We start from the raw sequence: 15,670 nt of genomic DNA on the forward strand, positions 1-15,670 counted from the left end.
ATACACACTGCATCTCTGTAGTTTCCCTAAAACACCTTATTTGCAAGGTTATGCATATAATACGATGGCCGAGAGAGCTCAACGCGTTATGAAAACATTATGAAATAAATGTTTTTCTCCAAAACATGTTGGGAACAATTATTTGCCCCCTTTTATTAAATACTTTTTGCAACCTCCTTTTTCCAAGATAACAGCTCTGAGTCTTCTCCTATAATGCCTGATGAGTTTGGAGAACACCTGACAAGAGATCAGAGACCATTTAGGGGTGCTCCGATCAGGATTTTTGGGGCTGATCACCGATCCCCGATTACTGGAAGCTGTATCACCCGATACCGATTACAGGGTCTATTTGAAGCCTTCTATTTATCTTGTAGCATTATTTATTAAACTATATTTAACAACAATGTACATCAAGTAGTACAATTAAGAGAAGACAACGTATCATGAGTTGACACCTGTGTATTTATTTGCAAGCAACATGTCCAGCATATTAACTTAGCAGCCTGTGCTTTGTTATTGGGAACAGCTTAGGGCTTGACAAATACAACTTTCCTGTAGAATATAAAATAAAAAAAGATAACAGACAGAACATCTGAGTCTTTAAATTTAGCTTAAGACTACTTTAAACTAAAAACTGCAACAAAAAAGGCTATAGCCAAAATATTGTTTTGAGTCAGTCAGCCATCAGTTTTTATAATACACAAAAATGCAAATAACTTACAACTTCCATATCTGTATCTATAACTTAGCTTTTTTCTGGGATGCTCAGTCAGATTTTGTGGGCATTTAGAGAGGGAGAGTGAGGTAGAGAAAGAGAGAGTGGGGATAGAGATTATTAGATTAATTTCTCTCCCAAAGCTTAGGCCTAATTCTTAAGCATCAATTTTTTGGTTATTTTTTTAATTTTTTTTTTTTTTGCAAGAACCCTTGACACAGATGTACCTAATACAAATAAATAAAACATCTCCAGTTAACTAGAAGAGCATTCATTTCATATAGTTATTAAATAAGAGATCTAGCGCTAAAATGTGTTGTTTTTGAAATCAAACTGAGCGCTCGTTGCCGCTGCGATCAGTGTCATGGATACAGTGTTCTCTTGTGGCTCGCGCAGTCTTCACTCGGACACGCGCTTCAATCTATCGCCGTTGCGGACTCTATTCATTCCGGTAAAATCACAAAATAAAATGCACACAAACGTGCCCCTGCTTGATATAGACTGTAACCACTGATGAACATATAGTTTTGATGAGAGAAAAAAAAACTATACGAGTGCGGATAAGAACCCGTAACCTCTGACACGCTTGGCAAAATTATTTTACCATTTAAGAACTCAAACAAAATTTTCGGATCGATGGATTTATTTACGGGTTGAACAGAGAGGCTGCACAGATTGACAAGCGGGCAGCGGCATGGTACACACATTGCAGATTGATAATGAATTGTCTTTTCAACACCTTGTAGAATTGCTAGACTGGTGAAGCCATTTTACCAGGGCGTAAAAAATGGTCACGTGATTTTTGCGTCATCTGATCGGCTTTTCTGGATCGACCTTTATAGAGACCGCCGATCAAACATCCCAAAGCAATTATCGGCCGATTATGATCGGCGACTGAGCAATCGGAGCACCCTTAGAAACCATTCTTCCATACGGAATCTCTCCAGATCCTTCAGAATTCCCAGATCCATGTTAGCGCTCTCATTTTCTACAGGGTTCAGGTCTAGGGACTGGGACGGTCATTGCAGATGCTTGGTTTTGTGCTCAGTGACCCATTTTTGTTTTGATTTTGATGTTTTTTGTTTTTTTAATCACTGTCCTGTTGGAAGATCTAAACATGGCCCATTAAAGGATTTCAGCCACAGGCTGTCAGGTTTGAATTTTTATCTGTTGGTATTGGATCGAACCCATGATGCCATGTATCTGAACAAGATGTCCAGGACCTCTGGCAAAAAATTAGGCATTAAAGATACAGCAGAGTATTTAATTTTACACATGGGTTACTTTTTTATCTATGTATGAACCAAACCCATATTAAGTGTTTGCTGTCAAAAAAGCTCTTTTTTTTCATCTGTCCATAGAACGTTTGAAAAGTAACTGACACAACTGGAACTTCAAACGGGACGGGTTCTATGGTCAGATGAAACAAAAAAAATAGCTTTTTTGGCAGCAAACTCTTAATGGGTTTGGTGCACACAGGGATAGAAGCCAACATATAAAAATACCAGCAGATAAAAAATCAAAACCTGACAACCTCTGTTTCTCAACTGCTTCTATGCGACATAAAGACGGAATTTCAATTTCGTTGAGCACACGATCCATTTCCATTTCTCATGAAGGAGACTAGATTGGGAGGGTGAGAGCAGAATATTTCACAAGTCCAAAAATAAGGGCCACCCTAATGTGTACCCCTGTTTATAGGTCTAGGTCATTTGGAATATGAACCTCCAGATCTTTAGACACTACACCGCCTGACATCAGTTTAAGTTTAATGTCTTAAAGCCAGCTCACCCAAACAAAACACCTAAAGATCACTTGAGGTTGTTTTTAAAGAGTGGATGGGTTACTCACAGGCTTGTCTGGGAGAAGAGCAGAGCTGATTCTGCACTTAACCCCCCTATGATTTTATAAACGATTGTCCAGCTCTCACCAAATCTCACTTTTGTGTTTACAGGCTTATTCGCTGGTCGATAGAGAGGTGGGTTACTGTCAGGGAAGCGCTTTCATTGTCGGCCTTCTTCTAATGCAGGTATTAAAACAGTCAAAAATATTCTGCACATAAAGCTGTATTATGAAACACTACAGTATAATATTTAAGATAATGCTGAATGAGCAATGTAAAGCATTTTAATGTGATATGAATAATTCTGATATATATATATATATATATATATATATATATATATATATATATATTTATATATATTTATTTTTATTTTTATTTCAAATAAATTTATATCTGTTGGTAGTGTGTTTCTAGTCTGTAATTATATGATGTATAATTGTCTTCTCACAGATGCCAGAAGAAGAGGCTTTTTGTGTGTTTGTGAAGCTGATGCAAGATTACAGGCTGAGAGAGCTCTTTAAACCCAGTATGGCTGAACTGGGCCTCTGCATGTACCAGTTTGAATATATGATTCAGGTCAGTGACTGTCTGCTAAAATCGGACTTTTAAATTTAGCTTAACGCTCTAACTCCCCAATAAATTACATTAATGCGTTTTATGAATTGCATTCTTGCTGTCTCTCTGTGATTTTACAGTCTATTTTGGTTTATCCCTGCAGGAGCAGCTCCCAGAGCTCTATGTGCACTTCCAGGCCCAGAGTTTCCATACCTCCATGTATGCTTCATCTTGGTTTCTCACCATTTTCCTTACCTCGTTCCCTCTTCCTGTAGCTACCAGGATCTTTGATATATTCATGTGTGAGGTAAGACTTTATCGTTCTCTCTCTCTCTCTCTCTCTCTCTCTCTCTCTCTCTCTCTCTCTCTCTCTCTCTCTCTCTCTCTCTCTCTCAATCTCTCAGCACTCACTCACTCACTCACTCACTCACCACACACACCCCTAAGCTAATTGAGAACACAGAACACGGGTGTATTTTAGTGGTCTGCTATCTCCCTCTGTTGACTTCACAATGCTACTGCAAATATTTTTGGATCTTGAGTTTTCACCAGTAGGTGTCCTTACAGGGTTTAGAGGTAGTGTTTCGTGTGGGGATGGCCATCCTGCAGATGAATCAGGCTGAGCTCATGCAGTTGGACATGGAGGGAATGTTGCAGGTGGGGTATTTATCATAATTTTCCCTTCAAGGATAAACTTGTATTTGTCTTAATTATAGTGGTTATGTTAGCCAATACTTTCTGTAGAAGCTACCACACCATGATTAGAGTCTAGACTGTTATCAGTTTCCGCTAATCAGTACACAAATTATTTTTTTTTACAAATATGCATAATTCAATATTAATACGTAGTTGTGTTATTTTCACTGTCTATTGCAGCACTTTCAGAAGGTTATCCCTCACCAGCTGGATAGTGGACCAGACAAAGTTATCCAGGCTGCTTATCAAGTCAAGTACAATGCCAAGAAAATGAAAAAGTGAGTTTATATTATGTTAAGTGAATTTCTTTTTTAGTATGATTTTGGACACACAAAAATTCTTATCTGTTTCCTTATGCCTTCACAGATTAGAAAAGGAGTACACTACAATCAAAACCAAGGAGATGGAAGAACAGGTGGAGATCAAGGTGAGACAGTCAGCCCACTGCCGAGCTTGCATTTTGCTAAAATGATGCCTTTCCAAACATTTGATGATGTTTTTTGTTTTTTTTTACAGTTAATGACATTGTAAGTCTAGCAAAGCTTTTAATATTAAAATTTTTATAACATTATACATTGTTTTAAATTATCTTGGCATCAAATTATTTAAAAAAAAAACAGCAGCCGAGGGAGCAATAGTACTATTGGCAATCCGACTGTAATCAATTTTTCTATATAGTAGAAAGCCATTGTAGCCATTTCTGAGAACCCCGGAAATGTGAAAACAGTCCATTATCTATAATTACCTCTTATTTTCTTTACCAATTTTATAGTAGGAAATAAATTAAATGCTGTTAAATGTCTAATTGAAACCCACACTAAACAATGATATTGCCAGATAGCTCATAACATTGTCTAGTACAGTGGTTCTCAAACTTTTTCGGTCATTACCCACTTTGGACAAGGGGAAATTTTCAAGCCCCACCTGCCCCCATCGCCCCAACACAATGCTAATGAACAACGCAACAAGCTTAAAATGTTCCAATTTATTGAAGTAACAAGTAGTATCAGTATAGTAACAAGTTGTATCTAAATACAAACTAACTATCTACATCAAATAACAGCAAGTTTCCAAAATAAAGAAAATAAAAGTGCAGCTGTGTCATAACTTGCATGAAATTCAAAAATAGAGAAAATAAAAGTGCAGTTGTGTCAAAATTTGTATCAAGTTCAAAAATAGAAAATAAATAAAAGTGCCACTCGTCACAGCATCAGCACCCCCTGGTTGGGGGCTGTGGACTAACATAATATTGTATTTAAAAACGTGAAATAAAAAAAAAATTATATAGCCTATTACACATATTAAAATAGACATAACATACTGTGTTTGATATGGGATTAAAACGATGGGCAGTGTATAAGATATAAACTAATGATTCATTATTTTAATATTCCTTTGTTCCGATCAGAGCATGTGAGCGGAGAACCCATTTCTGAATATTCCTCCGCTCGCTCATTCCGCTCAGGGTCGCTCGCTCAACACAGAATGGCCTGCTGGTACGCAAATATGTGGAATAAGGGCTGTCTCCGACTAAAGTTTTTTTCTAGTCGACTAGTAGTTGTTCATTTAAGCCATTAGTGGACAAATCGCCCCTTTATATTGATTTGATTACTTAAATGGGCGATATAGAATAATGAGCGTTATATTGCTGCACTCAAGCGCACGCATAAAGCTTGCCACAAAGAACCGGCAAAAGTAATAATTATGAATGTGTAAAAAATAGGAAGGAGACATTTAATTGTTTATTAATAAACTGGTGTTTTCTGTGTCGCTGCAAAGATGAAGTTGACGATGCGGACTCGCCATCAGCGAATAAATATATAAAGGCATAAAAAGGAAAGTTTCCTCCCGTTTGGCGCGCCCCACCTGTCACGTCTCTATTCCCCACCAGTGGGGTGCGCCCACACTTTGAGAACCGCTTGGCTAGTACATTACAATATGTTATTGATGTATTGGAGTCTAATACTGTTAATGTTGACTCTATTACAGAGACTACGCACAGAGAACAGACTCCTGAAGCAGCGAATAGACACTCTGGAGAAAGTGAGTGATAAATAAGAGGCTAAGCAAACCATTAATCAATCAAACACATCCATACACCATTGCCATCCAAGATTTGCTTATCCTGAAATGGGTAATCTCCTTGCTGTCAGTTGTCACAAGTCTTTGGTGTGAAGAATAACAAATGCTCGTGCACACACCCTATTGGTTGCATCATAACTAACTGCTTGTGTGCATGTCATTGGATAACCTGTTGTGTTTTTTGAGGCTGGTAAGTACAGTGCTAACAGAAAGAAAAATATTTTGCGTGCACACATGGGTATGAAATGTTTGTGCACTACATGTATTTATTTCTGGCCAAAGTGGTTGTCTCATAGGCTTTCTTGAGCATGGGTGAAAACCCAAACCTGCACTGGTACATGTAAGAATATTCTCTGCTTGTAAAGGAATGTTTGTGTCATGCATGAAAAGAAACCCCTACAGTGCAGGTTATATATATATTAAAAAAAGCAAAAAAACACGTCCACTTGGTTTTCACCACCTCTCAGCATGGAACCATTGTACTAAAATAAAGTACTAACGCCTTCAGAAGTTCACCATTCGTAACCCAGGGCTGCATTCGTCATATAGTAGACCTAGAGCCTTTAAAATAACACTAATTCCGTTTCATTTATTCTCACCTTCCTGCCTGTCCTCTGCACGACCTCCTTTTATGCTTTTCACCCTGTTGTGGTGCACAATCTTGCTTTATTCCTTAGCCACAGCATGAACACCATGCACAAACTGTTCCTTTTTCTTCCGCACCTCACTATGATGGTTTCAAAGCTGCATATTTATTCTGATATAGCAAATGTTCATCTAGAACAGTGTCTTTACAATGTTTGTATGTAGGGGTATAAAAAAGAACACAGTTTTCTGTCAAATCAGTCTTATTGTTTTGTTCTGTGTTGTAATATCCTTTGGTCTCTCTCCTCTCTTTGCTGTTTCCTTTATGGATTTTCTCCGTTTTTAGGAAAGTGCTTCTTTGGCAGATAGATTGATTCAGGTACAATTTTCACTCTCCTCTCCATCCTTTAGCTCTGTTTTTCCCCTTTAAGAACCCTGCAGTTCTGTCTTTAGCTTTGCTTCATTTCCTTGAATTGCTTATATCTCACACCTACTCCCAATCAACAGTAAAATAAGGCAAACTCTGCAATTTCTGACTTCAGGGAAGAGGTATCACTGTGCTTATTATCTTTGGGTTGCAATCCTGATTATTGATTACAATAATTGTTACAACTACAATATTGGTTACAACTACAATAATCCCCCCTTTGATAGGCAAAGCAATTTTAAGTGCTAAATTGAAAGCCTAAAACTGCTAACAGCATGACAGAGCTTGAGATCCAGCATTATTTTTCTCCATCAATACATCCGTTTCCACCCATTCCGATTCTCCGCTCACCCCTCATCCATAATTGGTCACGTCAGGGTCAGGTGACACGAGCCCAAGAGGCGGAGGAGAACTACCTGGTCAAGCGGGAGCTGGCCACAGTCAAACTACACAATGAGGAGACCAGTGCACAGCTGGAGCAAGCGCAAAACGCCATCCGACAGCTCCAGCAACAGCAGCCGTTTGCGGTAAGGACAGTTCAGAGACAGCGCCTCCTCCTGGATGAGAGGCCTGCTCTTCGAACACAGAAACCGTATGACTAGACTGAGAAATGTTTTGCTCCCTCATGTAACAGTTTGCAGTGGCAGCTGTACTTGATTCTTTCGCGGTTGCCTAGCAGCAAAATCTCAGCGACCACAGAGCTGCAAACGGCAGCTCTTGTAATGATGCTCTTTACATGCATGACTGCAGATCAGAACAGCAGAGCTGGGGTCATTTGCATGCACAACATTGCCAAATGGGGTTTATGTACATGTAGGAGTTTTGTCAAGTATGAGTGTAACTTGTGAGAGTCTTGAAGCCGTTGCCTGTTTGATAAAATCTACATTCTCAACAGGAGGATGGGATGTGGCTCATCAATTATTAATATGCACATGCTCAACACAGAGAAAAAGTGGATAATGTGTCATGTGCTGTGGGGAAAGTGCTGTTTTACATAATGTTGTGTTGCAATCTCATTATGGTTTAATGTTGCAGATGGTAAAGCCATGAGCATGAGTGGAGAGAATCTTTTTTTTTTGTTTTTTTTTGAAGATTTCATGTAGTTGGTAAAATCAAACCACAAGAGCTGGTCAGATGTTATGTCCATGAGTATTCAATTACACTGACATGAATTACTGACAGGTTGGGATTTGATTGATAGAATTTTTAATCAAACTTTTTTTATTTCGAAGGGGAACCCACGCTACTCTGAGGAGTTCATCCTGCAGTTGGAGAGAGAACTGGTTCAGGCCCGACTTAAGGAGGCTGAGTCTCAGTGCGCTCTGAAAGAGATGCAGGACAAGATCCTCGACATGGAGAAGGTGGTAGAACATTATTGCCCTTCTCAAGCACACATATTTACCTGTAGGCAGTTTTGTTTTTCCACCATAGTGGTGCTGGTACTCGTTCATGTTTACTGCATTAGTTGGCCGAGATTTTTTTTTCCTTAAGAAATTCAAACTATCGGTATCAGCAGAGAAATATGGTATCGGTGCATCTCTAATAAAAATTTTGTATATACCTGTATATATATATATATATATATATTAGATGGACGGTGTGGTTGGAGTTGCTTTGCAATTCAACACACATGCTGTTAGAGGAGGCCTTTTTTTTTTTTAAAGGATTTAATATTTTTGTTCAGTAAGGATGATTCAAATTGATAATAAATAATATTAAATAGTTACTTTTTTTTACAGAAATTCTGTTGCACATAAATACCACTGAACTTTCTACTCATCAAAGAATCCTAAAATATAAGTATTTATAATAATAACATGTTTCTTGAGCAACAAAAACAATATTAAAACTCCAATATATATATTATTGCTATTTGAATCAATTTTAAATAATATTAAAATGGAAAAGTTGTTTTAAATTGTAACACTTTTTTATTTAAAAAATCTTCTAAACTTAAATGTTGCTTCAGATGTTTCTTGCATAGACTGCTTCAATGATTTTATTGAAAGTGACCGAGTTTGGTGCAATCTAAATTTGTTTTGCATTAGCCAGGCTGCTGTTTTTCTGAAAACATTTCTGTGTCCCAACACCTAAAATATGATTTCATCCGTTATTTGTTTGAGGCCAACATGCTTGAGTGGCAGAGCTGCCTTTTCTGCTTGTTTTTCTACACATTGAATTAAGTCCAGGTTTGGCACGACTCCAGCAACCTGACTGCAGAAAATGGCTTTCTAGTGTATAAGCTGACCTTTGTGTATATTTGTTTCTGTTATAGAGAAATACATCCTTGCCAGATGAGAATAATGTGGTACGTCTTCAGGAGGAGTTAATTGGTGTAAAGCTGAGGGAGGCAGAGGCTCTTACAGGGCTTAAAGAGCTTAGACAGCAGGTTAGAGACCTGGAGGAGCACTGGCAGGTGAATACACACACTCTCATAGATAGCGGTTTCATTCTCAGTATTACAATGTGTGTAATTCCCACAAGCTTACTGTGTTGCTGTTATACCATATGCTCTCCTTTTCATGCATCTAATTAACACACAAATGTTTTAGTAAGATATTTTTGCCGTTGTGTGCAGAGGCATCTGGCGCGAACGGCGGGCCGCTGGAAAGACAGTCCGCGGAAAAATGCAATGAGCGAGCTTCAGGATGAGCTGATGAGCGTGAGGCTCAGAGAGGCAGAGGCACAGGCTGAGCTCAAAGAGACCAGACAGAGGATGCTGGAACTGGACACTCAGGTCTTGACACGCATGTCCCTCACACACTCACACCTTTGCTGTGTGTCGGGCATTCATGAGAAGGCCAATTTCTAATCCTATTTTCACATCTTTACTCATATTTTTCAAAGAATCATAATTTGTTCTGGACTTAAGAAACAGAGTTGCTTAGCCAGACTTTTTTCCTGGCTACATCTACATGTTTAGGATGGGTAATCAGATATTGCCAAAATAATTGACTGCAGTGCAACAAAATAACACTTTATTCTAATAAAACTACTGAAATTATTGTTTTGAGCCCTTTGCTGCTGGCCACTGAATTTAGGGAGGAAATAAGTCAGAACATATACCTCCGGTTTCACAGATAAGGCTTAATCTAAGCCCTGTCTGTGAAACCGGGCCATAGTCTCGCGCAGCCAGAACTTTGCCTAACGACATGTGGTCTGGGCTCTACAGCCACTGCAGTTGTCTCAGGAAGAGGCCATCTGACTGACATGTAAAGTGAACAATCACAGTTTTGTTTTGTTCAACATTATGTTTAGGAGTGGGCACATGTGGTGACAATTACAGACCTTTGTGCTATTACAGAAAATTTAATTTAAAATCAACTAAGTATCACAAACAAAATGCTCTGTCTAGAAGTTTCTTTTAGCTTTTTTTTTTTTTTTTAAATCTAGCTTTTAGTCGCTTTCTGAAGTGTTCATTGCTACAGTATCAGAACTTTAAACACAACTTTGTTTCCTGGTGGACAGTTGAAGATCACGGCACACTTGGCTCCCAGAAAACCTGTAGAAGTTGGCCAATCAGATTCAGACTTTTGCCTTCGAAAGTGTTTCCAGTTTTGTGCGCCAAATGCATTAGTTCAGCTAGTGGGTGATGTCTTAAAGGTGCCTTGTGTAATATCCGCAAAAAAATCAATCCATACTCCACATTCCATACCAGATGGGGGCAGTCTACCTCCAGAAAGTGAATTAATCTACTCTAGAGTAACAAACGAGAAACGGCATAGTCTCTATGCTCCGCCCCTACCTTCACAACGACCCTAGAGCCATAGCAGAAGCCAAGCCAACTCCTAATAGAGGACGTTTTGAGTCCAGAGGAACTTTGGTTGATGTCAAGTGATTTTTAAATGACATCTTAAAGCTACTCCCCTTCACCAGTGAATGTTCATATTCATTTTGTTCATATTACATTTTTATTGTTAGTTTGAATTACATTAATTTGACATACAGCATTCGCTGCCGTTGACCAAGCTAGCGCCATTCAGAGCTGCCAAATCTCACGAATTCACCGTCATCGATTCTGTCAATGTTATTACGCAATTCAAACAAAAAATACCGTTTTGGCGCTTGTAAATGTTAACGTTACACGACAGATCCCTAGTGCACGTGAACCGATTATCTCTACTAGCTAATATTAAAAACACATGAACACTGTTGAAAGATACAGTATGCTACAACTTACCAAAATGTATTCTTCATACATAATACCGACCAATCATTTTTTTAATCAGCGTGCAGAGGTCAATAACATAGCTGGAGAACAAATATGTCAGATTTACCTCAGGAAAGCAACTTAGCAAACATAATATAGCTCACGTAGTTCTCATTACACCTTTCAATGTAGCCATCGCTAACTTTAGAACTTATATCGAACAGCCTTCGATACATTTCTATGTTATAACTTCCCGTAAAAACTAAACAAACATATAAAACAAACTTCTAGCGAAATACTAACAGCATCTTACTTACCAATCCAAAAGAAATTTTGCAAGTTCGGAGTCAAACCTCATTTCTTTCATTTCCATTAGTTGTCTCCAACGATGGAAAGCATCGCCAATGTTAACTCTGGTTCTGCTCCTTTTTTTATCCGATTTTATTTGTGATTCCGAGCGCGTTTTTTTCCCTGCAGCGGGTGGTTGTGGTAAGGGTCTCTTGCCAAGGGCTTCAGCCATTCTTCCGCTCTCTTCCCTGAACTGAACTGTAGTAGTGGGGTGTACTTTCCACACGATTGACATCAGGTTCAAATACGCCCACAAGCCGTGCGACTTATTCGTGTATTGCAGTTTGGCTGGTGTTGCCCGCATACCGCCTCCCAAACTGGTATTATGACATCTGTCGGGCCGGGGCTAGTAATTTAGCATGCTAATTCAGGTTGATATCTCTGCAACACTATAACTTTTCATTTTTTTAATGACATCATCGCCCTTTATTTCTTCTCATTCTTTTGATCCGTGTAACTCATTTTTTGTATATTTTTAACTCAATTCTGACACATGGCACCTTTAAGTATGGAATGTCTAAAGCTGAGACTAGAGAGCATACACAGATTTTAGGCCAGTAGAGGGAGACAAAGTTAACGCATTTTTACTCTGAAATGATAGGCTGTATCTGTTATCAGAGTTGGCACTGCTGTCTTTTTTTTTTAAGGAAAACTGCAAATTCTTTGAGTTTTGAATTCATAATTATTTTACTCACTTACAGAATCAAAGACATGGTAATCAACTGCGGCGAGCAGAACTGGAGGCACGAAATCTACAGGAGCGACTGCAGGGTTTGACCAACCAGAACAAGATGTTGCATGCAGAGCTGCAGGAGATGAAACGGAAACAGGCTGAAATAGAGTGCAAGGTGATGATCATTTACATGACATTAACTGAGTAGTCGCAGTCAATACCACAGCAAAGTGCAAAAATGTAGTCTTTATGCTAATAGTATTATGATTTTACAGAAGGATTTATTTTATTCTAGTTACCATTACACCTTTTATGCAATTAGTAATCTGCCAAAAATAAAAATACTTTTTAATGATACAAAAAAAGCAAAATATGCCTCATTACCACATCTTTGTATGATTTAGTTGCATTTCCTCATTCATGACTTAGCTTTGAATAGGGTTTAGTAGTTCCTGTCAGCGCTTCAGTTTTTAGAGATCAGCAGAGTAGATGCTGAATGTGTTTCTGCTTTCAGTTAAACATACAAAAATAAACCATTCAATAAAAGCTGAATATATGTTCACAGTTGTTTCATTTCACAGTTTTTTCTCTTTCTCTCTCCAACAGAATAAAGAAGAGGTAATGGCAGTGAGATTGAGAGAAGCTGACAATATTGCGGCCATGGCTGAGCTTCAGCAGCAGATCTCTGAGCTTGAGATTCAGGTACAAATAAGCAAAGAATCACACTCCATCGGTCCAATTTAGTCTTACACAGCCCAGCACATCACAGCACAGTCTATCTGTCCAATACATGACAGTAGTCTTTCCATTGTAGAGCTGCTCATAGCTCATGGCCTTTCATAGTATTGGTTTATTTTTTTTATTTTTTTTAGTTTCTAGAAAACCCACTAGATATTATTTTTAAAAATGTGATTATACTTTTCTGCGATATCTGCATATCATTTTGATGATATTTGGTAGATTTGGTAAGACATGTAATTTTTGTAAATAATTTTGATTGAACCAAAACCCACACAAAAAGTGCACATAATGTAGGCCTATGTTAGATGCCTTCAAATGTTATAAATAGTATCTGTAAAGCTTCTTCTTATCTAGCTTTGCAACATGTTAAAAAAACTTTCTTATACACAGTTTTTCAGCATCAGTAAGATGCGTACACTCTTTTCAAGTAAATCTGTTGAAACATACTGCAATTACTGCAGCTTTGACATTACAGTAAATAAGAGCATACATGTATGTCAACCGTAATTGAAACGCAGGTGTTTTGATTTAAGGGAAAGATTATATTAGTAAAATTTACTGGATTAAAGTGAGAAGTGAGATAAGCGTTTGATCTCTTCAGAGAAAATGAAAATGTTGCGTTCCCCATACAGGAAGACAAATTATTTTAAAGATTGGCTATGTATGTCATCGGTGCTGTTTTATATCAGTGTGGGGTGTTTGACTTTACTTCCTGAGACGGATATAAAGCGGGCTTTTTTGTATTCGAAACTAAATCTCACCTTTATGAGAGTTTGTTCATGTTTGTTGAACAGAGTTTGTTCATTTTGGTTGTAAGCTTTTCTCTTCAACACTTTTTTACCTGTGTATGAAGTGTAATGATGTTGGACAGTCTGCGTAATCTAACGTTTAGCTGTTTCCTTTCCTTGAGAGATTTGTGTTTTGCTAGATGTATGCAAGTGATTTATGTGTGCTGAAATTGCATCAAGTTCGCAATATATCAGATTAGACAAGCATGCTCTGTTTAGGCATGTGCAGCTCTTAGCTGTGGTTCTGTGGTTTTGGCTACCTACATGGCTTTTACCCTCAGGGCTGTGGGCAACAGATCTGGCTCACCATACTTTAATTCACTTTTTGACTGTTGGTACAAGACAGTGAAGATGAGAGAGAATGAGAAAAAGAAACTACCCATTGTTTGTTTATCTATCAGTCAAGAACACACCAAATGAAAGCTTATTTTCATGATTGAAATTCATGATTTTAATTCAGGCTAACACAGTTATTGAATGCAGGTCATTATAAGTTTCCCCACAATTTATTAGTGCTGTTAATGCATTTATTTTACATGTATAACTGTTCATTCTGTTCTGTGTTATAACTTAGATTTACTAAAACGTTTTGTAGCTAATAAGAATTGGAACACAAAAAAGAACACCCATTTATCAGTAAATGATAGCAAACATCATTGTTATGGTAATTTATATATACATGAAAACTTAACCTAAGATGTCAGCAGCATCTTTACACATGCGAGAGTAAGTCCATAAAGTACTAAGGGAAGATTCTTTATTATTTTGCAGTGTTCAATGTTTTTTTGTGTTTTAATGCAGTTAAGTGCAAATTTAAACTATTTGTCATCCACACAAGTTACACGCACACACACACACACACACACACACACACACACACACACACACACACACACACACACACACACACACACACACACACACACACACACACACAACACGTACGTTATACAATTTTATTATATTATAAAGCATTAAGAATTTGCATAGGTATTTCTCAGTGTTGCCGACATGGCATCAAACCAATAGTTTATGTGTTCACCTTTCGCCCACTCTTAGCTTGACATGACCCATTGCTGGAAAATATAGCACCATGATGTCACCATAGCCTTATTCCTCTGGACTGACTCTGAGTCACCTGGTTAGAGTGTGGTTTTTATTTTCACTGGAAAGATCCACTATAAAGAAAACCTACAGGTCTGTCTGACACCAGACACCAACACTAACCCAGCTCCCCAGCATACAGGAGATGTAGACACCTTTCAGAACACCCACACAACGTGTCAGTCCCGAGTCTGTTAATAGTTATTGTGATTGATGTGCAAGTAAGACTGAATGAAGCCTTCACAACGAAAATGCAGAGCATCAGCATTGCTTCTTTTCAGCATTGTTATGAGCTCTTGCCTAACTAAGAGTGGAGTGGGTTTTTTAATTTTTTTTTAGTTTTAACACCTAGCAGAGCTCAGGGTTGAAACGGCTGCTTGCATGGCCCATGGGACCGCAGCTTAGCTATCTTCATTACCAGATGAGAAACCACTTCCTATCAGGCAGAGAAACGCACTAAGCAATAATCAAAGCTCACATTTTGCTTTATGCTTTACTGCTCTGCATTCACCTTTTTCGACTGTAAAAGAGAGATTTAGCTAGGAACATGTTTGTAAGATGCATGCATAAATGTGAACAAAGAAAGGGCAATAAGAGAAATCTCAGTAGTATAGTTATGAGTTGCTGAAGAGAGAAAAAGTGACATTTAGTAGAAGTTTTTCAAATCACAAGCACCCGAAACACTGAAATGACAGTGTTTGTTGCCATGCCAACCTGATATAGAACAACAAAATACTGTACGTCCCGAAACATGTTTTTGTTTTGTTTTAACATTTAAGGTTCTTTTCTATATCTGATCTGCAAAGTTCCTTGTAAAGTTACAGGTTAAAAAAAAATTTTTTTAGCATGCATACAATTTTAAAAAGTAGTAATGTCACAATAGAGTTAGTTCCATCAGATAAGAATTGCTCAATTTAACGAAGTTGAATCTTCCCTAGAATCAGGCCAACAGTTCAAACC

General features: G+C 38.0%; 2 protein-coding genes across 12 annotated transcripts in view; one reads left to right on the plus strand and one right to left on the minus strand.

Annotated features, from left to right (window-relative positions):
• evi5b (ecotropic viral integration site 5b) overlaps window positions 1-15,670 on the plus strand; it is a 65,971-nt gene that overhangs the window by 34,470 nt on the left and 15,831 nt on the right. For 7 of the 11 annotated variants that reach the window (XM_077198799.1, XM_077198807.1, XM_077198805.1 and 4 more), the window contains 14 exons: window positions 2,670-2,744; window positions 3,012-3,137; window positions 3,280-3,423; window positions 3,684-3,773; window positions 3,993-4,090; window positions 4,179-4,239; window positions 5,802-5,855; window positions 6,826-6,858; window positions 7,284-7,431; window positions 8,134-8,267; window positions 9,182-9,322; window positions 9,485-9,643; window positions 12,106-12,252; window positions 12,684-12,779. In XM_077198799.1, coding sequence (XP_077054914.1) covers window positions 2,670-2,744; window positions 3,012-3,137; window positions 3,280-3,423; window positions 3,684-3,773; window positions 3,993-4,090; window positions 4,179-4,239; window positions 5,802-5,855; window positions 6,826-6,858; window positions 7,284-7,431; window positions 8,134-8,267; window positions 9,182-9,322; window positions 9,485-9,643; window positions 12,106-12,252; window positions 12,684-12,779 — 1,506 coding nt within the window. Of the gene's footprint in view, window positions 1-2,669; window positions 2,745-3,011; window positions 3,138-3,279; window positions 3,424-3,683; window positions 3,774-3,992; window positions 4,091-4,178; window positions 4,240-5,801; window positions 5,856-6,825; window positions 6,859-7,283; window positions 7,434-8,133; window positions 8,268-9,181; window positions 9,323-9,484; window positions 9,644-12,105; window positions 12,253-12,683; window positions 12,780-15,670 lie in introns of all 11 variants that reach the window. The other 4 variants (XM_077198798.1, XM_077198800.1, XM_077198804.1 and 1 more) reach the window with 2 other exon arrangements.
• Window positions 1-15,670, minus strand: part of cunh1orf146 (chromosome unknown C1orf146 homolog) — an 84,393-nt gene that overhangs the window by 24,845 nt on the left and 43,878 nt on the right. The window lies entirely within an intron of this gene.

Source organism: Siphateles boraxobius, unplaced genomic scaffold (genome assembly GCF_051911475.1).
Source record: "Siphateles boraxobius isolate OS27281-9 unplaced genomic scaffold, OSU_SipBor_1 41, whole genome shotgun sequence".
NCBI classification, from domain to species: domain Eukaryota; kingdom Metazoa; phylum Chordata; class Actinopteri; order Cypriniformes; family Leuciscidae; genus Siphateles; species Siphateles boraxobius.